Consider the following 25,882-nt stretch of genomic DNA (forward strand, 5'->3'; position numbering starts at 1 on the left):
ATTGTCTTGTATATTTTAAGTGTTTTTCTTAAGCTGCATATCTGTATGTAAGTTCACTTTTATTTCAGATAGCAGATGATATGCAGAAAATGAAATTAAAATACATGGATATTCTAAAAAAAATGGATTACAATGGAAAGAAGCAACAGGTAAAATTGGATCACCCTTAGAGTATAATATTTATATATACAGTACTGTACATATTAACATAGCTCCCAACCGTCCCTGATTCAGCGGGACTGTGATGAATCATGATTTTAGGGGTCAGTCCCCCTCAGCAGGTAAGGGCTTTGTTCTCTTCTTCTCTAGTGATTGAACCCACAATCTTTACCTATGCAGGCAATAGATAAAGCTACAAATAGAGAATAAAGATACAAATAGAGAAAACACCAGCACATCCAAGCTAGTGAACAAGCGCCTACCAAAAAAAGCGTATAAGTTGAAAAGCAGTAAAGGTTGCACCATGATTTTCCAAGACTGATTACTCTAGAACATTGAAGCTGCATTACTGCCATAGAAAATGGAAAAAAAGGGAAAAAAAGTGCTATATAATGTATACAGTGGGGCAAAAAAGTATTTAGTCAGTCAGCAATAGTGCAAGTTCCACCACTTAAAAAGATGAGAGGCGTCTGTAATTTACATCATAGGTAGACCTCAACTATGGGAGACAAACTGAGAAAAAAAATCCAGAAAATCACATTGTCTGTTTTTTTAACATTTTATTTGCATATTATGGTGGAAAATAAGTATTTGGTCAGAAACAAAATTTCATCTCAATACTTTGTAATATATCCTTTGTTGGCAATGACAGAGGTCAAACGTTTTCTGTAAGTCTTCACAAGGTTGCCACACACTGTTGTTAGTATGTTGGCCCATTCCTCCATGCAGATCTCCTCTAGAGCAGTGATGTTTTTGGCTTTTCGCTTGGCAACACGGACTTTCAACTCCCTCCAAAGGTTTTCTATTGGGTTGAGATCTGGAGACTGGCTAGGCCACTCCAGGACCTTGAAATGCTTCTTACGAAGCCACTCCTTCATTGCCCTGGCGGTGTGCTTTGGATCATTGTCATGTTGAAAGACCCAGCCACGTTTCATCTGCAATGCCCTTGCTGATGGAAGGAGGTTTGCACTCAAAATCTCACGATACATGGCCCCATTCATTCTTTCATGTACCCGGATCAGTCGTCCTGGCCCCTTTGCAGAGAAACAGCCCCAAAGCATGATGTTTCCACCACCATGCTTTACAGTAGGTATGGTGTTTGATGGATGCAACTCAGTATTCTTTTTCCTCCAAACACGACAAGTTGTGTTTCTACCAAACAGTTCCAGTTTGGTTTCATCAGACCATTGGACATTCTCCCAAAACTCCTCTGGATCATCCAAATGCTCTCTAGCAAACTTCAGACGGGCCCGGACATGTACTGGCTTAAGCAGTGGGACACGTCTGGCACTGCAGGATCTGAGTCCATGGTGGCATAGTTTGTTACTTATGGTAGGCCTTGTTACATTGGTCCCAGCTCTCTGCAGTTCATTCACTAGGTCCCCCCGCGTGGTTCTGGGATTTTTGCTCACCGTTCTTGTGATCATTCTGACCCCACGGGGTGGGATTTTGCGTGGAGCTCCAGATCGAGGGAGATTATCAGTGGTCTTGTATGTCTTCCATTTTCTAATTATTGCTCCCACTGTTGATTTCTTCACTCCAAGCTGGTTGGCTATTGCAGATTCAGTCTTCCCAGCCTGGTGCAGGGCTACAATTTTGTTTCTGGTGTCCTTTGACAGCTCTTTGGTCTTCACCATAGTGGAGTTTGGAGTCAGACTGTTTGAGGGTGTGCACAGGTGTCTTTTTATACTGATAACAAGTTTAAACAGGTGCCATTACTACAGGTAATGAGTGGAGGAAAGAGGAGACTCTTAAAGAAGAAGTTACAGGTCTGTGAGAGCCAGAAATCTTGATTGTTTGTTTCTGACCAAATACTTATTTTCCACCATAATATGCAAATAAAATGTTAAAAAAAACAGACAATGTGATTTTCTGGATTTTTTTTTTCTCAGTTAGTCTCCCATAGTTGAGGTCTACCTATGATGTAAATTACAGACGCCTCTCATCTTTTTAAGTGGTGGAACTTGCACTATTGCTGACTGACTAAATACTTTTTTGCCCCACTGTATATGAAATATTCATCGGCAAAAATTGCTATGAAAAACATAGTAAGAAAGAAGGCACTTAGCGCATGGATTGGCCAATATATGTGACCCCAACTGTCATGTCAAGGTGTCCTTTTAGAATTGGGTCCCTATCCTGATATGTCTCCTCTGCTGGGCAAAAAAGCCTACAATTTATGGGGCAGGGATGGATCAGCTAACAGGCTTCACTGACAGGTAGGGGAGGATTTTGTATGCTTGAAGCTACATTGCAGGCTCTGAATCTACTGGTCGAGTCTACTAATACATAGAGATAAATCTCCTTGCCTCCAAACTGAAGTGGTCACTAAAAAGGACACAGGGTAGGAGCCACATGCCAGCTACAGCCTTCCCTATGAACAGTGAATAAGGCTCATTGTGGTCTAACTACCTCTTACAGTACCTTATGCGCATTCCATTACTTTTGAAAGATACAAAGGCTAAAGGTACCGTCACACATAACGATATCGTTAACGATATCGTTGCTTTTTGTGACGTAGCAACGATATCGTTAACAAAATCGTTATGCGTGACAGCCACCAACGATCAGGCCCCTGCTGGGAGATCGTTGGTCGCTGGGGAAAGTCCAGGACTTTATTTCGTTGCTCGATCACCCGCTGACATCGCTGAATCGGCGTGTGTGATGCCGATTCAGCGATGTCTTCACTGGTAACCAGGGTAAGCATCGGGTTACTAAGCGCAGGGCCGCGCTTAGTAACCCGATGTTTACCCTGGTTACCATTGTAAAAGTAAAAAAAAAACACTACATACTTACATTCCTGTCACGTTCCTCAGCGTCAGCTTCCCTGCGTCCCCCAGTGTCAGCGCCGGCCGGCCGTAAAGCAGAGCACAGCGGTGATGTCACCGCTCTTCTTTCCAGCCAGGGCGCTTACAAGTGCAGGGAAGCTGAGGCCGGGGGACGCGACAGGAATGTAAGTATGTAGTTTTTTTTTTTTTACTTTTACAATGGTAACCAGGGTAAACATCGGGTTACTAAGTGCGGCCCTGCACTTAGTAACCCGATGTTTACCCTGGTTACCCGGGGACTTCGGGATCGTTGGTCGCTGGAGAGCTGTCTGTATGACAGCTCTCCATCGACCAAACAGCAACGCTGCAGCGATCGACATCGTTGTCTAGATCGCTGCAGCGTCGCTTAATGTGACGGTACCTTTAGTCTACCTCAATACTTCTATTTTCCTAGCAATTAATAACAAAGGAAAGTCCACTCTGGGTGTGAAGAGTTTCATTTAATTCCATTCTGCTAGCCAATTAAGACCACTTTTAAAAGATTTCCATAGAGCAATCTGAGAGCCCAGGACCTACACATGATAAAACTACCATAAGATTGTCTTCCTGACGAAGGCTCGTGCCTGAGCCAAAACGTTGGAAATCGTTCTCTTTTGCCCAAGATATATTAAAAAAACTTTGAAAGCAAAAGTTCTGTCTTCATGTTTTTTGGAGTGTGCCAGGGTTAGATCTTTTGTATTGTCTTACCGTTTTACCCCTGAGCACCCAACAGTGGTTGAGCCTGATCCTATCCGCTTTTAGTGCCTATTTATCAACAGTCCGGCACGACTTCCTTCGGGCTGCTCCGCTGACAGGGCGGGTATGCTGGAGTCATGCTTACTGACAGCTGGCTCCCCCAGTTAGGCAACGGGGATCCCGCTGTCAATCAGCATGATGACAGCAGTCTCGCTCTGTCGACAGAGCAGAGTCGAATAGAAACCACCGCTCTGTTGATGTGACATCAGCGGAAGCTGCTGAATCGCCGATAGGAGCAGTCAGCGACTGCTCACCGCTCCTGGAGAATGGTACCCGACACAACAGGCAGGTAGGTCACAAACACCTGCCTGTTAGTGTTTAGGCACATTTTTATTTTAGTTTTTTGCAAAGTCCCAGATATACCTTTTAGGGTATGTGCACACGTAGATGGGCTCTCTGTGGATTTTTCTGCAGCTGTTTTGAGAAATGCACACTGCGTTTTACCTGCGGATTTACTGCAGATTTACCGTGGATTTTATGCGGTTTTTGTGCGGATTCCACCTGCGGTTTTACACCTGCGGATTCCTATTATGGAGCAGGTGAAATCCACTGCAGAATCCGCACAAAGAATGAACATGCTGCGGAATAAACAAAGCAGCGTTTCCACGCTTTTTTTCCGCAGCGTGTGCACTGCGGATTTTGTTTTCCATAGGTTTACATGGTACTGTAAACTCATGGAAAACTGCTGCGAATCTGCAGCGTCAAAACCGCTGCGGATCCACAGCAAAATCCGCAACAAGTGCACATAGCCTTAAACAGTTCATGTAATTTCAGCAACTAGGTGTTCAGCTACTTAGACACAAGACGTCCGCTGGGCAATGTTCTTCTTTGTCACCTATCAGGATTTTTTGGCTATCTTGCCTGTCATCTGTAGACAGCCAACAGGACTGAAAGGGGATCAAGATTCAGCCCATTTTATACCACTTGTGCCCATTTATCTTTAGTTCAGTTGATGGTCTCAGTGCCTGAGAATCCCCGAAATATCAGCAATGATAAATAACTGTAAAGCAACATCCATTCTTCTGAATGGCTGGTATATAGTATTGGCTGGGGATCTCTAAAGTCAAACTTGCAAGGAACAGATGGCTATCACAGTGATTCTTTTCAAATATCAAACTACAGCTCTGGTAAAAAATTAAGAGACCACCGCATCAAAACCCTGTCATGGGCAGCCCAATCTCCAGACCTGAACCCCTTTGAAACCTCTGGAATGTAATCAAGAGGATGATGGATAGTCATAAACAATCAAACAAAGAAGAACTACTTAAATTTTTGCGCCAGGAGCAGTGTGAAAGACTGGTGGAAAGCATGGCAAGATGCATGAAAGCTGTGATTAAAAATCATGGTAATTCCACACAATATTGATTTCTGAACTCTTCCTGAGTTAAAATAATAGTATTGTCGTTTCTAAATGATTATGGACTTTTTTTTCATTGTTTAAGGTCTGAAAGCACTGGTTTTTTTTTGTATTTTGAACATTTCTCCTTTTCAGAAAAAAATACAAAATTTATTGCTTGGAAATTCAGAGACATATGGTCAATAGTTTTTTGAATAAATTAAAAATTTACATTTAACTCAAAAATATACCTATAACGAGAAAAATCAGTCAAACTGAACATTTTGCAGTGGTCTCTTAATTTTTCCCAGAGCTGTATATTGTGTTCATTGACTAAATTATTCATTTTCAATTTTCATTATTTAATTTTTCCACATGAATATATCTGCAACATACACTGCGTACAAGAAGCAGTTAAAGCAACATGTAATTTAATTTTAGGAACAGATCTCCCACAGCCTTAGAAATCATTACCATGACAAAATGAAAATCGTGAAAACAAGAATTGAAGCTTATCGTGATGTAATGGACAAAAAATCACAACACTTTCAAGATAAAATTAAGGTGAGCTGCTATATGCCATCCTTATTCTATGGTCTGGAGCAGAGGTTCGCAACGTTTCTGGCCTTGAGAGCCACAGTCAGCTCTGAGAAAGGGTCGCGAGCCACATCCAGCCATGAGAGAGGGTCGTGAGCCACATTAAAATAGTGGCAACCAAAGCCCCCATTACAGGCATAATGGTAACCAAAGCTTTTCCACAAAAATCAATCACCGCAAAGCAGTATACAAAGAACCAAGGGTTCCTACAATACCCCCATTCAGTATTCTATAAAGCACTCCCAAGACAGTGTCATATCCAGCTTCAAACACCTCCTCTGACAGGTGGTGTCATCTTGTCTCCAGCGTACCATTCTTAAAGGGACACTGTCACCTGGATTTGGAGGGAACAATCTTCAGCCATGGAGGCGGGGTTTTTGGGTTTTTGATTCACCCTTTCCTTACCTGCTGGCTGCATGCTGGCTGCAATATTGGATTGAAGTTCATTTTCTGTCCTTCGTAGTACATGCCTGCACAAGGCAATCTTAAAATCAGCCCTTTAAATCATCTCAAAACCCTAAGACCAGTAGATGTGCATGCAGATCTGCTCTTTTGTGCAGGGCTGCTCACAAAATTCAGATGTGCTCTTGATACCTATTTGCTAGAACTGGAGCTAATGCACCAAGCTGACAAGCAGCCGCGAGCCACAATTCATGGGTCCACGAGCCACATGTGGCTCCCGAGCTACAGGTTGGGGACCCCTGGTCTGGAGTTTCTTGTAATATTTTTTTATTTTATGTCACACACTATTTTGACTGCTAATAAGACATCTGTGCAGACTTGTCAAGGTCCATTTATAGTGGCCAGTTATTATTATCAGCAATTTCTCATACTAGGAACAATATGAAATATGGGAAATAGCTTTTAAACTTGGTTATCACTCAAGTATTGGTCATAGTATATTGTGATGGACCGCCTACCCTGGAGACATTCTTCTATTTAAAAAAAAATAGTGTTAGCTATTTCTCAGGAATAAGTCAACGGACCTCCGATATCAATGTATCATTTTATTCAACTTTATATGACCTGCATGTCATTTTTTCCATGGCGCTTTACATGTGAGGAGGAGTATACATAATAAAAACAAGTACAGTATTCTTAAACAATACAAGTCACGACTGGCACAGGAGGAGAGAGGACCCTGCCCGTGAGGGCTCACAATCTACAAGGGATGGGTGGGGATACAATAGGCAAGGGCAGAGCTGGTTGTGCAGTGGTTTGGTCGATCGGTGGTTACTGCAGTTTGTAGGCTTCTCAGAAGAGGAAGGTCTTCAGGTTCTTTTTGAAGTTTTCCACAGTAGGCGAGAGTCTGATATGTTGTGGTAGAGAGTTCCAGAGTAGGGGTGATGCGTGGGATAATTCTTGTATGGGATTGTGGGAAGAGGAGATAAGAGGAGAGTAGAAAAGTAGATCTTGAGAGAATCAGAGGTTGTATGCAGGTACAGTAAGTACTGGAAGACGACGTCACAGATGTATGGAGGAGACAGATTGTGGATGGCTTTGTATGTCATGGTTAGGGTTTTGAACTGGAGTCTTTGGGTAATGGGGAGCCAGTGTGGGGATTAACAGAGGCTAGAGGCCAGGGAAAAGTGGGGGAACACGTGGATTAGTCAAGCAGCAGAGTTTAGAATAGATTGGAGGGTGCAAGATTGTTAGAGGGGAGGCCACAGAGCAGGAGGTTGCAGTAGTCAAGGCGGGAGATGATGACTACTTTCTGCCACTCAAACTGTGTAGTGTAATACAGTGGGCCTGATTTTTTCCTGCAGTCTCCCACACATAAAAAAGGGAGATTTATATTGCCACTAAGTGCATCTGCGTGAGTCCTGTTTGTGGCATATCTGTCAGCCACTTTCTGACACAGAAACTGTGTAGTGTAATACAGTGGGCCTGATTTTCCCAGCAGTCTCACACACCTATAAAGGGAGATTTAAACTCACAAGTTTACGTACACGTTCCAACTGGTTTTACAGTACCATATAACATTTGGTAGTTTGGTTAAATTTTTCCAAGAATGAGGAAGTCTGGTGGAAGAGATCATGGCCGTGGGCGTTTATTGCCAGCTGGTAATGATGGTAGTGGTGGTGGAGCATCAGGTGGTTGTGGGAAAAGCAATATAGCACCTAAGTCTCGAGTTGTTGAGCCAGCGTCATCGTCTGGCTACACAAGGCCTTGAACGCTCCCTTTTCTGGGAGTAGGAAAACCGCTTTTAAAGCTGGAGCAGCAGGAACAAGTTTTGGCTTTCCTTGCTGACTCTGCCTCTAGCTCTTTCGCCTCCTCTTCGGAAAGTGCAAAATATAAAAGCAGTGCGTCGTCAGTGGATGCTACCGGTCAGGAACAAGTCGCTTCCTTGTGTCCTTCACCCAGAACAACAGAGAAGGATGCGTCAGACGACACAACAGGTTACTCCATGGAGCTCTTTACACATATCGTGCCTGGGTTAGAAAGGGAAATTGTTAACAGGCCATGCCCATTACAAGATGAATCGGATATGGAGTGCACAGATGCACAGCCACAGCTAGATTATTATGCTGTTCCATTGACTCAGATCACAACATTGCCCTCGCAGTGTACTGAGCCAGAATCTGACCCTGATGAGACTATGGTGCCCCGTCACGAACGCTATATCACCGGCTTACATGGTGACACAGAGGAAGGTGCACATGAAATAGAAGAGGAGGTCATAGATGACCCAGTTGTTGACACCGATTGGCAGCCATTGGGGGAACAGGGTGCAGCCGGCAGTAGCTCTGCGGAGGAGGAGGATCCGCAGCAGGCATCAACATCACAACAGCTTCCATCTGGCAGGCCTATATCTGGCCAAACACGTGTGTCAAAACCTAAAACAGTTGTAGGACAGCGTGGCCATCCGGTTAAAGTAGCTCAGTGTGCAATGCCTGAAAAGGTATCCGATAGTAGGAACAGTGCAGTCTGGCACTTTTTTAAACAAGATCCAAATGATCAGTGCAAAGTCATTTGTAAAGAATGCTCAAGGACCTGCAGCAGGGGTCAGAATGTTAAAAATCTAAATACAAGTTGCATGCGTAGATATTTAACCACCATGCACTTGCAAGCCTGGACTAACTACCAAACGTCCCTTAACCTTGTTGCACCCTCTCACAATGAAGCTAGTCAGCAATGCTACATTCCTTCCCTCACTGTAAGCCCACCATTTACCACACCACCTGCAGCAAATGTGGAGGTTTCGTCGCAAGGCCAAAGCTGTCAGGGAATCACCAGGTTCATGTTAGGAAACACTGTATGTAGGCCAACTACAAGAATAACATCATTACCAGCCCTCTCTCAGTCTGCCATGTCCACCGGCACCCCCGCTAGTTCCACCATATGCAGCTCTCCAGTCCAGCTCACCCTACAAGAGACTCGTTAGGAAAAGGAAGTACTCATACTCTCATTCGCGTGCACAGGGTTTGAACGCCCACATTGCTAGACTAATCTCGTTAGAGATGATGCCCTACCGGTTAGTTGAAAGCGAAGCTTTCAAAGCTTGAAGGACTATGCTGTACCATGCTACGAGCTACCCAGTCGACACTTCTTTTCGAGAAAAGCCATCCCAGCCCTCCACCAGCATGTAAAAGACCGCACTGTGCATGCACGCAGGCAATCTGTGAGTAGAAAGGTGCACCTGACAACAGATGCATGGACAAGTAGGCATGGCCAGGGGCGTTACGTATCCATCACGGCACACTGGGTTAATGTGGTAGATGCAGGGTCCACAAGGGACAGCCCTATTGGGACAGTTCTGCCTAGCCCATGGTCTAAGAAACAGTTGGCTGTAGGCGTTCGCCCCCCCTCCTCCTCGTCCTCCAGCAGAAACGAGAGCTCGTCCACAGACCGCAGTCGCACGACCACTCCATCCGCAGCTGCCACTGTTGCACATGAGGTGTCCCATTATGGAACAGCTAGTGGCAAGCATCAGCAGGCTGTGTTGGCAATGAAGTGTTTGGGCGACAACAGACACACCGTGAAAGTTCTGTCTGAGTTCTTGCAGCAAGAAACTCAGTCATGGCTGGGCAGTGTACATCTTGAGGCAGGCAAGGTAGTGAGTGATAACGGAAGGAATTTTTTGGCTGCCATAGCCCTTTCACAACTGAAACACATTCCTTGCCTGGCTCACACCTTAAACCTGGTGGTGCAGTGCTTCCTGAATAGTTACCCGGGGTTACCCAACCTTCTCCTGAAGGTGTGAAGACTTTGCTCGCACATCCGCCGTTCGCCCGTACACTCCAGCCGTATGCAGAACCATCAGCGATCTTTGAAGCTTCCCCAGCATCGCCTAATCATCGACGTTGCAACAAGGTGGAACTCCACACTGCACATGCTTTTTTTGTTTTTTTGTGAGACATTAACATCTATTTATTATTTTGGAGTACTAACTGTGTCAGACCCTCCTTCCAATTGTCCTCCACTGACCACACCAATGCGGCCTGTGTACCCCTGCAACATAATTGAACCTGCATTGAGCCTACTTTTTTTATTTTAGGCCTACTAAGTCTGTCTGCGGTCACTAATTCCAATTGTCCTCCGCTGACCACACCAATGCTGCCTGTGCACCCCTGCAACATAATAAAACCTGCATTGAGCCTATTTTTTTTATTTTAGGCCTACTAAGTCTGTCTGCGGTCACTCCTTCCAATTGTCTTCCGCTGACCACAGCAATGTTGCCTGTGTACCCCTGTAACCTAATAAAACCTGCATCGAGCCAACTTTTCTAATTTAAGGCCTAGTAAGTCTGTCTGTGGTCCCTCCTTCCAATTGTCCTCCGCTGACCACATCAATGCTGCCTGTGCACCCCTGCAACATAATTAAACCTGCATTGAGCCTAATTCTTTTATTTTAGGCCTACTAAGTCTGTCAGCGGTCACTCCTTCCAATTGTCCTCCGCTGACCACAGCAATGCTGCCTGTGTACCCCTGTAACCTAATAAAACCTGCATCGAGCCAACGTTTTTAATTTAAGGCCTAATAAGTCTGTCTGCGGTCCCTCCTGCCAATTGTCCACCGCTGACCACACCAATGCTGCCCGTGTACCCCTGTAACCTTTTTTAAACCTGCATCGAGCCAACTTTGTGGTGTAAGGCCTAATACCAGTGTCTGTCTGCGCCACTCAATACAGCTGTCCTTCTCTTAAAAAAGCTGAGCTGAAATAGTCAGGTTTTCAGCCTATCAGAATTTGAAAACTGCATTGGGGCCACAAGTTTGGTTGGCTCCTACAAACGGTGTCTGCAGCTCCAAGGTGTTCTCCAGGTTGCCTTTCCTGAGCTTCATTCTTCAGGCTCTCGTTAAATAGTTTTTAATCTAACAACTGCATTGGGGCTACTAGTTTGGTTGGGGCCTACTAACAGTGTCTGCCACTCCAAGGTGTTCTCCAGGTTGCCTTTCCTGAGCTTCTATCTTCAGGCTCTCCTTAAATAGTTTTTAATCTAACAACTGCATTGGGGCTACTAGTTTGGTTGGGTTCTACAAACGGTGTCTGCCACTCCAAGGTGTTCTCCAGGTTGCCTTTCCTGAGCTTCTATCTTCAGGCTCTCATTAAATAGTTTTTAATCTAACAACTGTATTGGGGCTACTAGTTTGGTTGGGGCCTACTAACAGTGTCTGCCGCTCCAAGGTGTTCTCCAGGTTGCCTTTCCTGAGTTTCTATCCTCAGGCTCTCCTTAAATAGTTTTTAATCTAACAACTGCATTGGGGCTACTAGTTTGGTTGGGTTCTACAAACAGTGTCTGCCGCTCCAAGGTGTTCTCCAGGTTGCCTTTCCTGAGCTTCTATCTTCAGGCTCTCGTTAAATAGTTTTTAATCTAACAACTGCATTGGGGCTACTAGTTTGGTTGGGGCCTACTAACAGTGTCTGCCGCTCCAAGGTGTTCTCCAGGTTGCCTTTCCTGAGCTTCCATCTTCAGGCTCTCGTTAAATAGTTTTTAATCTAACAAATGCATTGGGGCTACTAGTTTGGTTGGGGCCTACTAACAGTGTCTGCCGCTCCAAGGTGTTCTCCAGGTTGCCTTTCCTGAGGTTCCATCTTCAGGCTCTCGTTAAATAGTTTTTAATTTAACAAATGCATTGGGGCTACTAGTTTGGTTGGGGCCTACTAACAGTGTCTGCCGCTCCAAGGTGTTCTCCAGGTTGCCTTTCCTGAGCTTCTATCTTCAGGCTCTCGTTAAACAGTTTTTAATCTAACAACTGCATTGGGGCTACTAGTTTGGTTGGGGCCTACTAACAGTGTCTGCCGCTCCAAGGTGTTCTCCAGGTTGCCTTTCCTGAGCTTCTAACTTCAGGCTCTCGTTAAATAGTTTTTAATATAGCAACTGCATTGTGGCTGCTAGCTTGGTTGGGTTCTACAAACGGTGTCTGCCGCTCCAAGGCGTTCTCCAGGTTGCCTTTCCTGAGTTTCTATCTTCAGGCTCTCGTTAAATAGTTTTTAATCTAACAACTGCATTGGGGCTACTAGTTTGGTTGGGGCCTACTAACAGTGTCTGCCGCTCCAAGGTGTTCTCCAGGTTGCCTTTCCTGAGCTTCTATCTTCAGGCTCTCATTAAATAGTTTTTAATCTAACAACTGCATTAGGGCTACTAGTTTGGTTGGGGCCTACTAACAGTGTCTGCCGCTCCAAGGTGTTCTCCAGGTTGCCTTTCCTGAGCTTCCATCTTCAGGCTCTCGTTAAATAGTTTTTAATCTAACAAATGCATTGGGGCTACTAGTTTGGTTGGGGCCTACTAACAGTGTCTGCCGCTCCAAGGTGTTCTCCAGGCTGCCTTTCCTGAGCTTCCATCTTCAGGCTCTCGTTAAATAGTTTTTAATCTAGCAAATGCATTGTGGCTACTAGTTTGTTTGGGGCCTACTAACAGTGTCTGCCGCTCCAAGGTGTTCTCCAGGTTGCCTTTCCTGAGCTTCTATCTTCATGCTCTTGTTAAATAGTTTTTAATCTAACAACTGCATTGGGGCTACTAGTTTGGTTGGGGCCTACTAACAGTGTCTGCCACTCCAAGGTGTTCTCCAGGTTGCCTTTCCTGAGCTTCTAACTTCAGGCTCTCGTTAAATAGTTTTTAATCTAGCAACTGCATTGGGGCTACTAGTTTGGTTGGGTTCTACAAACGGTGTCTGCCGCTCCAAGGTGTTCTCCAGGTTGCCTTTCCTGAGCTTCTATCTTCAGGCTATCGTTAAATAGTTTTTAATCTAACAAATGCATTGGGGCTACTAGTTTGGTTGGGGCCTACTAACAGTGTCTGCCGCTCCAAGGTGTTCTCCAGGCTGCCTTTCCTGAGCTTCCATCTTCAGGCTCTCGTTAAATAGTTTTTAATCTAGCAAATGCATTGTGGCTACTAGTTTGTTTGGGGCCTACTAACAGTGTCTGCCGCTCCAAGGTGTTCTCCAGGTTGCCTTTCCTGAGCTTCTATCTTCATGCTCTCGTTAAATAGTTTTTAATCTAACAACTGCATTGGGGCTACTAGTTTGGTTGGGGCCTACTAACAGTGTCTGCCGCTCCAAGGTGTTCTCCAGGTTGCCTTTCCTGAGCTTCTAACTTCAGGCTCTCGTTAAATAGTTTTTAATCTAGCAACTGCATTGGGGCTACTAGTTTGGTTGGGTTCTACAAACGGTGTCTGCCGCTCCAAGGTGTTCTCCAGGTTGCCTTTCCTGAGCTTCTATCTTCAGGCTATCGTTAAATAGTTTTTAATCTAACAAATGCATTGGGGCTAATAGTTTGGTTGGGGCCTACTAACAGTGTCTGCCGCTCCAAGGCATTCTCCACATTGCCTTTCCTGAGCTTCCATCTTCAGGCTCTCGTTAAATAGTTTTTAATCTAACAACTGCATTGGGGCTACTAGTTTTGTTGGGGTCTACTAACAGTGTCTGCCGCTCCAAGGTGTTCTCCAGGTTGCCTTTCCTAAGCTTCTAACTTCAGGCTCTCGTTAAATAGTTTTTAATATAGCAACTGCATTGTGGCTGCTAGTTTGGTTGGGTTCTACAAACGGTGTCTGCCGCTCCAAGGCGTTCTCCAGGTTGCCTTTCCTGAGCTTCTATCTTCAGGCTCTCGTTAAATAGTTTTTAATCTAACAACTGCATTGGGGCTACTAGTTTGGTTGGGGCCTACTAACAGTGTCTGCCGCTCCAAGGTGTTCTCCAGGTTGCCTTTCCTGAGCTTCTATCTTCAGGCTCTTGTTAAATAGTTTTTAATCTAACAACTGCATTGGGGCTATTAATTTGGTTGGGTTTTACAAACGGTGTCTGCCGCTCCAAGGAGTTCTCCAGGTTGCCTTTCCTGAGTTTCTATCTTCAGGCTCTCATTAAATAGTTTTTAATCTAACAACTGCATTAGGGCTACTAGTTTGGTTGGGGCCTACTAACAGTGTCTGCCGCTCCAAGGTGTTCTCCAGGTTGCCTTTCCTAAGCTTCTAACTTCAGGCTCTCGTTAAATAGTTTTTAATATAGCAACTGCATTGTGGCTGCTAGTTTGGTTGGGTTCTACAAACGGTGTCTGCCGCTCCAAGGCGTTCTCCAGGTTGCCTTTCCTGAGCTTCTATCTTCAGGCTCTCGTTAAATAGTTTTTAATCTAACAACTGCATTGGGGCTACTGGTTTGGTTGGGGCCTACTAACAGTGTCTGCCGCTCCAAGGTGTTCTCCAGGTTGCCTTTCCTAAGCTTCTAACTTCAGGCTCTCGTTAAATAGTTTTTAATATAGCAACTGCATTGTGGCTGCTAGTTTGTTTGGGTTCTACAAACGGTGTCTGCCGCTCCAAGGCGTTCTCCAGGTTGCCTTTCCTGAGCTTCTATCTTCAGGCTCTCGTTAAATAGTTTTTAAACTAACAACTGCATTGGGGCTACTAGTTTGGTTGGGGCCTACTAACAGTGTCTGCCGCTCCAAGGCATTCTCCACATTGCCTTTCCTGAGCTTCCATCTTCAGGCTCTCGTTAAATAGTTTTTAATCTAACAACTGCATTGGGGCTACTAGTTTTGTTGGGGTCTACTAACAGTGTCTGCCGCTCCAAGGTGTTCTCCAGGTTGCCTTTCCTAAGCTTCTAACTTCAGGCTCTCGTTAAATAGTTTTTAATATAGCAACTGCATTGTGGCTGCTAGTTTGGTTGGGTTCTACAAACGGTGTCTGCCGCTCCAAGGCGTTCTCCAGGTTGCCTTTCCTGAGCTTCTATCTTCAGGCTCTCATTAAATAGTTTTTAATCTAACAACTGCATTGGGGCTACTAGTTTGGTTGGGGCCTACTAACAGTGTCTGCCGCTCCAAGGTGTTCTCCAGGTTGCCTTTCCTGAGCTTCTATCTTCAGGCTCTTGTTAAATAGTTTTTAATCTAACAACTGCATTGGGGCTATTAATTTGGTTGGGTTTTACAAACGGTGTCTGCCGCTCCAAGGAGTTCTCCAGGTTGCCTTTCCTGAGTTTCTATCTTCAGGCTCTCATTAAATAGTTTTTAATCTAACAACTGCATGAGGGCTACTAGTTTGGTTGGGGCCTACTAACAGTGTCTGCCGCTCCAAGGAGTTCTCCAGGTTGCCTTTCCTGAGTTTCTATCTTCAGGCTCTCATTAAATAGTTTTTAATCTAACAACTGCATTAGGGCTACTAGTTTGGTTGGGTTCTACAAACAGTGTCTGCCGCTCCAAGGTGTTCTCCAGGTTGCCTTTCCTGAGCCTCTGTCTTCAGGCTCTCATTAAACAGTTTTTAATCTAACAAATGCATTGCTGCTACTAGTTCGGTTGGGGTCTACTAACAGTGTCTGCCGCTCCAAGGTGTTCTCCAGGTTGCCTTTCCTGAGCTTCTATCTTCAGGCTCTCGTTAAATAGTTTTAAATCTAACAAATGCATTGGGGCTACTAGTTTGGTTGGGGCCTACTAACAGTGCCTGCCGTTCCAAGGTGTTCTCCAGGTTGCCTTTCCTGAGCTTCTATCTTCAGGCTCTCGTTAAATAGTTTTTAATCTAACAACTGCATTGGGGCTACTAGTTTGTTTGGGGCCTACTAACAGTGTCTGCCGCTCCAAGGTGTTCTCCTGTTTGCCTTTCCTGAGCTTCTATCTTCAGGCTCTCGTTAAATAGTTTTTAATCAAACAAATGCATTGGGGCTACTAATTTGGTTGGGGCCTACTAACAGTGTCTGCCGCTCCAAGGTGTTCTCCAGGTTGCCTTTCCTGAGCTTCCATCTTCAGGCTCTCGTTAAATAGTTTTTAATCTAACAAATGGATTGGGGCTACTAGTTTGGTTGGGGCCTACTAACAGTGTCTGCTGCTCCAAGGTGTTCTCCAGGTTGCCTTTCCTGAGCTTCCATCTTCAGGCTCTCGTTAAATAGTTTTTAATCTAACAAATGCATTGGGGCTACTAGTTTGGTTAAGTTCTACAAACGGTGTCTGCCGCTCCAAGGTGTTTTCCAGGTTGCCTTTCCTGAGCTTCTATCTTCACGCTCTCATTAAATAGTTTTTAATCTAACAACTGCATTAGGGCTACTAGTTTGGTTGGGGCCTACTAACAGTGTCTGCCACTCCAAGGTGTTCTCCAGGTTGCCTTTCCTGAGCTTCTATCTTCAGGCTCTCATTAAATAGTTTTTAATCTAACAACTGCATTAGGGCTACTAGTTTGGTTGGGTTCTACAAACAGTGTCTGCCGCTCCAAGGTGTTCTCCAGGTTGCCTTTCCTGAGCCTCTATCTTCAGGCTCTCATTAAATAGTTTTTAATCTAACAAATGCATTGCTGCTACTAGTTCGGTTGGGGCCTACTAACAGTGTCTGCCGCTCCAAGGTGTTCTCCAGGTTGCCTTTCCTGAGCTTCCATCTTCAGGCTCTCGTTAAATAGTTTTTAATCTAACAAATGCATTGGGGCTACTAGTTTGGTTGGGGCCTACTAACAGTGTCTGCCGCTCCAAGGTGTTCTCCAGGCTGCCTTTCCTGAGCTTCCATCTTCAGGCTCTCGTTAAATAGTTTTTAATCTAGCAAATGCATTGGGGCTACAAGTTTGTTTGGGGCCTACTAACAGTGTTTGCCGCTCCAAGGTGTTCTCCAGGTTGCCTTTCCTGAGCTTCTATCTTCAGGCTCTCGTTAAATAGTTTTTAATCTAACAACTGCATTGGGGCTACTAGTTTGGTTGGGGCCTACTAACAGTGTCTGCCGCTCCAAGGTGTTATCCAGGTTGCCTTTCCTGAGCTTCCATCTTCAGGCTCTCGTTAAATAGTTTTTAATCTAACAACTGCATTGGGGCTACTAGTTTGGTTGGGGCCTACTAACAGTGTCTGCCGCTCCAAGGTGTTCTCCAGGTTGCCTTTCCTGAGCTTCTAACTTCAGGCTCTCGTTAAATAGTTTTTAATCTAGCAACTGCATTGGGGCTACTAGTTTGGTTAGGGCCTACTAACAGTGTCTGCCGCTCCAAGGCATTCTCCACATTGCCTTTCCTGAGCTTCTACCTTCAGGCTCTCGTTAAATAGTTTTTAATCTAACAACTGCATTGGGGCTACTAGTTTGGTTGGGGCCTACTAATAGTGTCTGCCGCTCCAAGGTGTTCTCCAGGTTGCCTTTCCTGAGCTTCTAACTTCAGGCTCTCGTTAAATAGTTTTTAATCTAGCAACTGCATTGGGGCTACTAGTTTGGTTAGGGCCTACTAACAGTGTCTGCCGCTCCAAGGCATTCTCCACATTGCCTTTCCTGAGCTTCTATCTTCAGGCTCTCGTTAAATAGTTTTTAATCTAACAACTGCATTAGGGCTTCTAGTTTGGTTGGGTTCTACAAATGGTGTCTGCCGCTCCAAGGTGTTCTCCAGGTTGCCTTTCCTGAGCTTCTATCTTCAGGCTCTCATTAAATAGTTTTTAATCTAACAACTGCATTAGGGCTACTAGTTTGGTTGGGGCCTACTAACAGTGTCTGCCACTCCAAGGTGTTCTCCAGCTTGCCTTTCCTGAGCTTCTATCTTCAGGCTCTCGTTAAATAGTTTTTAATCTAACAAATGCATTGGGGCTACTAGTTTGGTTGGGGCCTACTAACAGTGTCTGCCGCTCCAAGGCATTCTCCAGCTTGCCTTTCCTGAGCTTCTATCTTCAGGCTCTCGTTAAATCGTTTTTAATCTAACAACTGCATTAGGGCTACTAGTTTGGTTGGGGCCTACCAACAGTGTCTGCCGCTCCAAGGTGTTCTCCAGGTTGCTTTTCCTGAGCTTCTATCTTCAGGCTCTCGTTAAATTGTTTTTAATATAACACTGCATTTAGCCTATTAGTTTTGTTGGCCCTACTAACGGTGTCTGCCACTCCTTGCTGTTCTCCACTGAACAAAGCAGTGCCGCCTGTTTTCTACTGTTACCAATTTTGAACTGCATTTAGCCTACTTACTGATTTGGGCCTACTCACTGTGTCAGCCTCTCATTACAGTTGTCCTCCACTGAACAAAGCAATGCCGCCTGGTTATTCCTGTTTCCTCCTCATCCTGCCCATTGCCCAGCCAGTGCTAGATGAGTCTGCTGGTACACTGACCCAGACCGCTATATTCCCCTTGCATGCTACACAGCCAGAATGTGACCCTGCTGAAAGTCAGGTTCCCCTTCCCGCATACTATACCACCTTACACGGGGACAAAGAGTAAGGTGCAGATGAAAGTGCAGGTTCCTTCATCAGGTGGGGGGGAATAATCGTTGGCGACGTCACTGGCACAGGGCCCATCATAGTACGCAAAAGTGTCGCTGCCGGTGGGAGGCGCACCTGCCGTGCAAACACACCGCCATTCTTTGAGGGGCCCTGTGCCAGTGCAAATGCAAACGAGTGGGCCCCCCTGCTTGCTCAGGATTACAGCACTTGCAAAGTTGAAATACTTACCTCTCCCTGCTCCAATGCCGTGATGTGGTCCACGTTTCCTGGGCCCACTAAATACTTGAACCAGCCCTACCCCCCACAACTTTAGCCAAATGACCCCCAATTTCCAATGCCTAACTATTATTATAAGGTAAATTAAGATTGACAAGCTTCAGTAACAAGAATGGATGTTTTTGCCATTAAAATGGGCACTGTAGGTGTTTTCCTGGCCTCCACTCACTGCCGACTATGCTTCCCAATTGACTTGCATTGGGTTTTGTGTTTCGGTTGATCCCCGACTTTTCGCGATAATCGGCCGATTTCACTCGACTCGACTTTTGAGATAGTCGGGTTTCGCGAAACCTGACTCGACCCTAAAAAAGTAAAAGTCGCTCAACCCTAATGGATTATAAGAATCTTGTATATTTAGAGTCTGTGAAATGTCTAGACTAGCAATATGGCCATTGTTCTTCACCAGGTTTAACAGTTGTTACATATAGGCCAAGGAACAAGAACATTAAAGTAAATGCCTTATCTCTTTGTTTTACTGGGGTTGGTGTTTTTTGTGAACTGGTTCCTATACTACAAAAGGTGGTGGTAATTGCATCTGTATGCTACGATCTTGAGAAAGAAACTGTTGAGGCTCAGGGAGGTGCCCCTGCTGTCTGTCCATTAGGTAAACTGTTTGTCCCTGTGAATCTCCATCTTAGAGCTCTTATTGAACATCATGGTTCGGTCTTGGCCACACAGCTTGGTAATAAAGCCACCAGAGATTTTTGATGGTCAGAGGTACATCACGATGTTCGGGAGTATGTAGCTGCCCGCAGTGGTTGTGCATATTCTAAAACCTCTTATTCTCGTCCGTCTGGGTTTCTCCAACCATTGACGATTTACAGTAGACCTTGGACTAATTTATCGGTTGATTGTATCACTGATCTACCCGTGTTGGCAGGTAATAGTGTAATTTTGGTGGTGGTGGACAGAATCAGTAAAATGTCACATTTCATTGTGCTACCTGCTCTACCTAACGCTTAGACCTTAGCCAAATTTTCATCAGAGTGATTGTAAAATTACATAGGATGCCTACTGATATTGTTTCTGATTGGCAGGTACAGTTTATTTCCAAACTTTGGAAGGCGATTTGCACTCATTTGGGGATCTATTTGTCATTCTCTTCAGCATTTCACTTGCAGTCTAATGAGCAAACTAAATGTGTTAACCAGAATCTTGATAATTTCCTTAGGTGTTTTGTGTCTGAAAATCAAGAGGATTGGGTTATCTAAATAATCATTGATATGAGTCAACTGGTAAGTCCCAATTCTTCAGGGTATATAGGTGTCATCCTCAGTTCAGCTCCTTTCATAGGAATCGTTCTTCAGGAATACCTGACGAAGAATGGTTTTAATCATCGATTAAGTCTGTGTGGCAAAGAGTTCAGGATAACTTGAGAAAGATTGGGTCCTAAAACAAGAGTGTGTCTGATCGAAGATGTATGGTGGCTCTAGACCTGTTTGTTGGTGACTTGGTGTGGTTATCCTCAAGGAAAATTAAGGTGAAGGTTCCCTCTTGGAAAATGAGTCCCAGGTTCATTGGTCCTTAATAGATTATGACCGTCGTCAATCCCATAGCATTCCGCCTTGCTTTGTCGCCCAAATATAGGATTCATCTTCTGTAGCATCACCACTACTGGAATCTCCAGTCATTGTGGATAAAAATTAGGAATTTCAAATAGCTAACATCATTGATTCTCGCTTAGTTTGTCAGTAGCTTCAGTATCTGGTACACTGGAAGGGATACGGTCCTGAAGAGAAAATGTGGGTACCAGCATCTGACTTCCATGGAGCCAGGTTGATCCGGTCTTTTCACATGGCACATCCTGATAAACCCATATCTGAGGTTCCGGAGGTTCCTCATTGAAAGGGGGGTATTGTCACAGGTTTACTGCGAAAGAGAAACAAGAAGATTGCAGCGTCTGATTTCTTCTACTCCTGCACTGTGTAGAAACATTTCAACTTCAGATTAAATGGTGCAGGTTTCTTTTAGCAGTGCAGGGGTCAATCTGCTTGATTGAGAGCTCTTGGAAGCTTTCCTGTATTTAGGCTCTCAGCTGTTCACTGTTGGCCACTCCACTCTCCTCTATATTCTGGGCCTTGGCCACTGTTGGCCACTCCCAGGTGTTTACCTCTTGTTGTTTGTGTGAGTATATTTGTATGCTTGGTAATTTCCTTTATTCCTGTTTGTTAGTCTGTTGGTGTATTACAGTACACTACTACTCTCCTCTCCCCTGGGTGGGGAAGGGTACAGATTGATGGCAGATTCAGAAGCTAAGGCAATGTACTTGGCCCCGGGGTCTTTATCATCAGAAGTAATCCAGGGAACTGTCATGGTTTACTGATTTCTCAGGTTCGGTAGTTGCAGGGTTAACTCGGATGGCCTCTTTCTGGGTCCTGGGAGGCTTTTTATAGCCTCACTATGAGGCCAATCTTTGTCGTTTATACTCTGACCCTTGGCTGAGTGTGTCTGACCCTGGTGTGCCTCTGCTTTGTGCATGTACTACTGTCTGTCTGCTTGGTTTCTGATCTGGTTTCATCCCCGTTGTGATCCTTAACTGCCGTTTCTGTACCGTCTATTGCCTGTTCTGGTTTACTGATTTCTTGCTACTTCCTGATTATTCGTCTGACTGCTCCTGTGTACTGCGCCGACCTCTCTGTGTTTGACTTTGGCTTGTGTGACTACGTGTCTTCCTGTCACCCCTTTTTACATCCCTGGGGTCTCCTCTCCCTTTTGCACTTTTCCCCTGAGCCGTTGCAACCACACGCTGTAGGCTTATACAGCGATGCTAGCCTCCGCCCACCCCTCTGACTCAGTCACATGACCGCAGGTCCTGTTTGCCTCCTCTGGAAAGCGGCCAGCTCCTACAAGCGCCACTGGTACTGCTCTCGCAGCTCCCTGGTGTCACAAGGCTGTCTCCAGCACCAGACGTCCAGGCTAACCCCCTGCGCAGCCACTGGTGAGTGGCCATCGGGAAGCTAGTCCTGACAGGAACAGGGTGAGCTAGGGTGCCCCTAGCATTAGAGACAGGGAAGGAGCTTCTGGTCCCGAGACACCTGGCAACAGAATCGTGACAGGAAATGAGGGAATAATGGCCCCTTAATGGACGCCATATAAATGCTTATTGCTGGTCATCAAGGGGTTAATAAGATATTTTACAACTGTTCTTATAATAAAATTGTATTGTTGATGTATGAAAAAAATATGAAAAGCGTAGTTACTATTTAAATTTTAGAATTTGGAACTAGAAAAAGAAGAGTGGAAACAGGAGAAAATGTGTCTTGTTCTCGAAATACAAGAACTGAAGGAAAGACTAGAATATAAGAAGGTAATTTTTCATTTTGCAGCTACATATTATTATGAAACAAATGTTCAGTATTAGGGTGCGCTCACATCTGCTTTTAAACTTAGCTTGTGCAATATGAAAAGACCATGCATTGTACTTGCTATAATGTTATTCATTGAGTTTTTCCTCACCTGAAATTGGGGTGAGGAAAAATTCACAGCATGCTGCATATGGCCATGTGAAATAGACGAGACTCATCAATGAAAGCCAAAGGGTGCAGAAAAAAATTGAAGGGCACACGGACCATGTGTGTGCCGTGCAATTTTTAAGCATTCATCTCATAGGAAACCTGACATTTCATCAGCCAAGTACAGTAAATTCACAGTGTGAACTGTCAGAATACAATAGAAGAGATCTATGGATATAAAAAAAGGAAGAAAAATTGCGTGCAGTCCTCCATAATATTCTTAACAAGCTGAGGGAAAGCCAACATTTAGGGGCTAGTGTTTATAGTCTGTTGGCAATAAGCATGGAGGTTCTCAGGTTATTAAAATCAGCAATCAGCTGTTTATTTAGCCTTTACTGGTTATTAACAAGGGGTGACTCCCCTAAAAAAGAAGACGTGGGGTCTCAACTGTTGGCTCTCCCTTGGCTGAATAAAAAAATTAAAGGTAACCCCATGCCATTTTTTTATTTATTTGATTTATTATTAGCTAAATACATGTACACTAAGCTACACACACTACACTAAATATATTTCTCACTGACATATTTCTATCTATCTACATCTATATATTACATAGTTACATAGGTTAAAAAAACGACCTACGTCCATCAATTTCAAACTTTCTCCACCAACTGTGCATTTTGTCACTAAATTAACTGTAACCCACAATGTTATTTGTATTGAGGAAATCATCCAGCCCCTTTTTAAAAGCTGTTATAGTGTCTGCCACTATTACCTCTTGTGGTAGGGCATTCCGCATTCTGGCAGCTCTAAAGGCCCCGTCACACTTAGCGACGCTAAAGCGATCCCGACAACGATACGACCTGTCAGGGAGCGTTGCTGCGTCGCTATGTGGTCGCTGGTGAGATGTCAAACTGTGAGATCTCCCCAACGACGCAGCAGCGATGCGGCGACCTGTAGCGACCTGTACAACGATGTCACATGGCAGCTATTTCATGACGATTAACAGACCTCAATGAGGGACGTCCTGTCATGAGGTCGTTGGTAAGGTGTCAAACACAGTGATGTGTGCTACCCAGCAGGACCTCAACGATCAAAAAAAGGTCCAGGCCATTCCGACACGACCAGCGATCTCACAGCAGGGGCCTGGTCGCTGCTACGTGTCACACATAGCGAGATCGCTACTGAGGTCGCTGTTGCGTCACAAAACTTGTGACTCAGCAGCGATCTCGCTAGCGATCTGGCTTTGTGTGACAGGGGCTTAAGTGTAAAAAACCTTTTCTTATTTATCTGTTGGAATCATCTTTATTTCACCTGAAATGAAAGCCCCCTGGTATGGTCTTTGGAAGGAATTAATCATATGCCAGTACTTTGCACTGACCACACATATACAGTACAGACCAAAAGTTTGGACACACCTTCTCATTTAAAGATTTTTCTGTATTTTCGTGACTATGAAAATTGTACATTCACACTGAAGGCATCAAAACTATGAATTAACACATGTGGAATCATATACTTAACAAAAAAATGTGAAACAACTGAAAATATGTCTTATATTTTAGGTTCTTCAAAGTAACCACCTTTTTCTTTGATGACTGCTTTGCACACTCTTGGCATTTTCGTGATGAGCTTAAAGAGGTAGTCACCGGAAATGGTCTTCCAACAATCTTGAAGGAGTTCCCAGAGATGCTCTGCACTTGTTGGCCCTTTTGCCTTCACTCTGCGGTCCAGCTCACTGCAAACCATCTCGATTGGGTTCAGGTCTGGTGACTGTGGAGGCCAGGTCATCTGGCGTAGCACCCCATCACTCTCCTTCTTGGTCAAATAGCCCTTACACAGCCTGGAGGTGTATTAAGGGTCATTGTCCTGTTAAAAAATAAATGATGGTCCAACTAAACGCATACCAGATGGAATAGCATGCTGCTGCAAAATGCTGTGGTAGCCATGCTGGTTCAGTATGCCTTCAATTTTGAATTAATCCCCAACAGTGTTACCAGCAAAGCACCCCCACCATCACACCTCCTCCTCCATGCTTCACAGTGGGAACCAGGCATGTGGAGTCTATCTGTTCACCTTTTCTGCATCGCACAAAGATACGATGGTTGGAACAAAAGTTCTCAAATTTGGACTCATCAGACCTGCCTGTCCTTAGCAGTGGTTTCCTAGCAGCTATTTTACCATGAAGGCCTGCTGCACAAAGTCTCCTCTTAAAAGTTGTTATAGAGATGTGTCTGCTGCTAGAACTCTGTGTGGCATTGACGTGGTCTCTAATCTGAGCTGCAGTTAACTTGCAATTTCTGAGGGTGGTGACTCAGATAAACTTTTCCTCAGAAGCAGAGGTGACTCTTGGTCTTCCTTTCCTGGGGCGGTCCTCATATGAGCCAGTTTCTTTGTAGCGCTTGATGGTTTTTGCAACTGCACTTGGGGACACTTTCAAAGTTTTCACAATTTTTCTGACTGACTAACCTTCATTTCTTAAAGTAATGATGGCCACTCGTTTTTCTTTACTTAGCTGCTTTTTTCTTGCCATAATAAAAATTCTAACAGTCTATTCAGTAGGACTATCAGCTGTGTATCCACCAGACTTCTGCTCAACACAAATGATGGTCCCAACCCCATTTATTAGGCAAGAAATCCCACTTATTAAACCTGACAGGGCACACCTGTGAAGTGAAAACAATTTCCGGTGACAACCCCTTAAAGCTCATCAAGAGAATGCCACGAGAGTGCAAAGCAGTCATCAAAGCAAAAGGTGGCTACTTTGAAGAACCTAGAATATAAGACATAGTTTCAATTGTTTAATTAATTCATTTTAAATTTAATTCATTTTAACCTCTTTATTAATGACCTTGTTGATGGGATTGAGAGTAAAGTGTCAGTCTGCTGACGAGACCAAACAGGATACTAAAATCGCACCTTGACATTAAAATATTGTAAATCTGGATAATATGTCTGAATGGGCAAATACTTGGCAAATGAGGTTTGTGGTTAAATGTAGATTAATGCAACCTGCTGTCTTTGTCTCTCTGTTTTAGTGTATAAAACTGTTAAAGTTAATTTGGAATATGATTACTTTTGTACAACTTCCCCTGCGTGGGACTTTGTTATGAGAATTTGTTGTGAGAATTTCTTGGTTTCTGAAAAATAAAAACTTATTGAAACTAAATGTAGATTAAGGCAAATAGGACGGAGTAATCCTATAGCTGCATATACAGCTCTGGCAAAAATTAAGAGACCACCACATCAAAACCCTGTCATGGGCAGCCCAATCTCTAGACCTGAACCCCATTGAAAACCTCTGGAATGTAATCAAGAGGATGGTGGATAGTCACAAGCCATCAAAGAAGAACTACTTAAATTTTTGCGCCAGAAGCAGTGTGAAAGACAGGTGGAAAGCATGCCAAGACACATGAAAGCTGTGATTATTCCACAAAAATTGATTTCTGAATTCTTCCTGAGTTAAAACATTAGTATTGTTGTTTCTAAATGATTATGAACTTGTTTTCTTGCATTATTTGAAGTCTGAAAGCACTGTTTTGCTTTGTTTTTAATTTTGATAATTTTTCTTTGTCAGCAAAAAAATACAAAAATTGCTGCTTGGAAATTCATAAGAACCGAACCAGAGAGGCCCGGTACCGAGAACTCGTGGCCCTGCGTCTGGGGGCGCTCCAAAAGCTTTGATTAATTGGGGTCTATGTCATTATTTTAACAGATGTGTTTATGACAAAATTTTGTGGCACTTCCTAATATAGAAGTACTAGCTATTGAACCAGTTCTATGCCCGGGTGGCGAGCATTTATATTGGTATATGGTCTCCATCCTGGTATGTGCTGTTCCATCCTGCGTCCCCATCCTGTCATGTGCTGCACCCATCCTGCGTCCCCATCCTGTCATGTGCTGCACCCATCCTGCGTCCCCATC

The 25,882-nt window shown here is 44.3% G+C and overlaps 1 protein-coding gene across 1 annotated transcript in view; it reads left to right on the plus strand.

Annotated features, from left to right (window-relative positions):
• LOC138657848 (uncharacterized) overlaps positions 1-25,882 on the plus strand; it is a 50,017-nt gene that overhangs the window by 15,813 nt on the left and 8,322 nt on the right. The window contains exons 4-6 of the mRNA XM_069745478.1: positions 69-149; positions 5,500-5,622; positions 21,721-21,813. Coding sequence (XP_069601579.1) covers positions 69-149; positions 5,500-5,622; positions 21,721-21,813 — 297 coding nt within the window. The remainder of the gene's footprint in view (positions 1-68; positions 150-5,499; positions 5,623-21,720; positions 21,814-25,882) is intronic.

Source organism: Ranitomeya imitator, chromosome 1 (assembly GCF_032444005.1).
Source record: "Ranitomeya imitator isolate aRanImi1 chromosome 1, aRanImi1.pri, whole genome shotgun sequence".
NCBI lineage: Eukaryota > Metazoa > Chordata > Amphibia > Anura > Dendrobatidae > Ranitomeya > Ranitomeya imitator.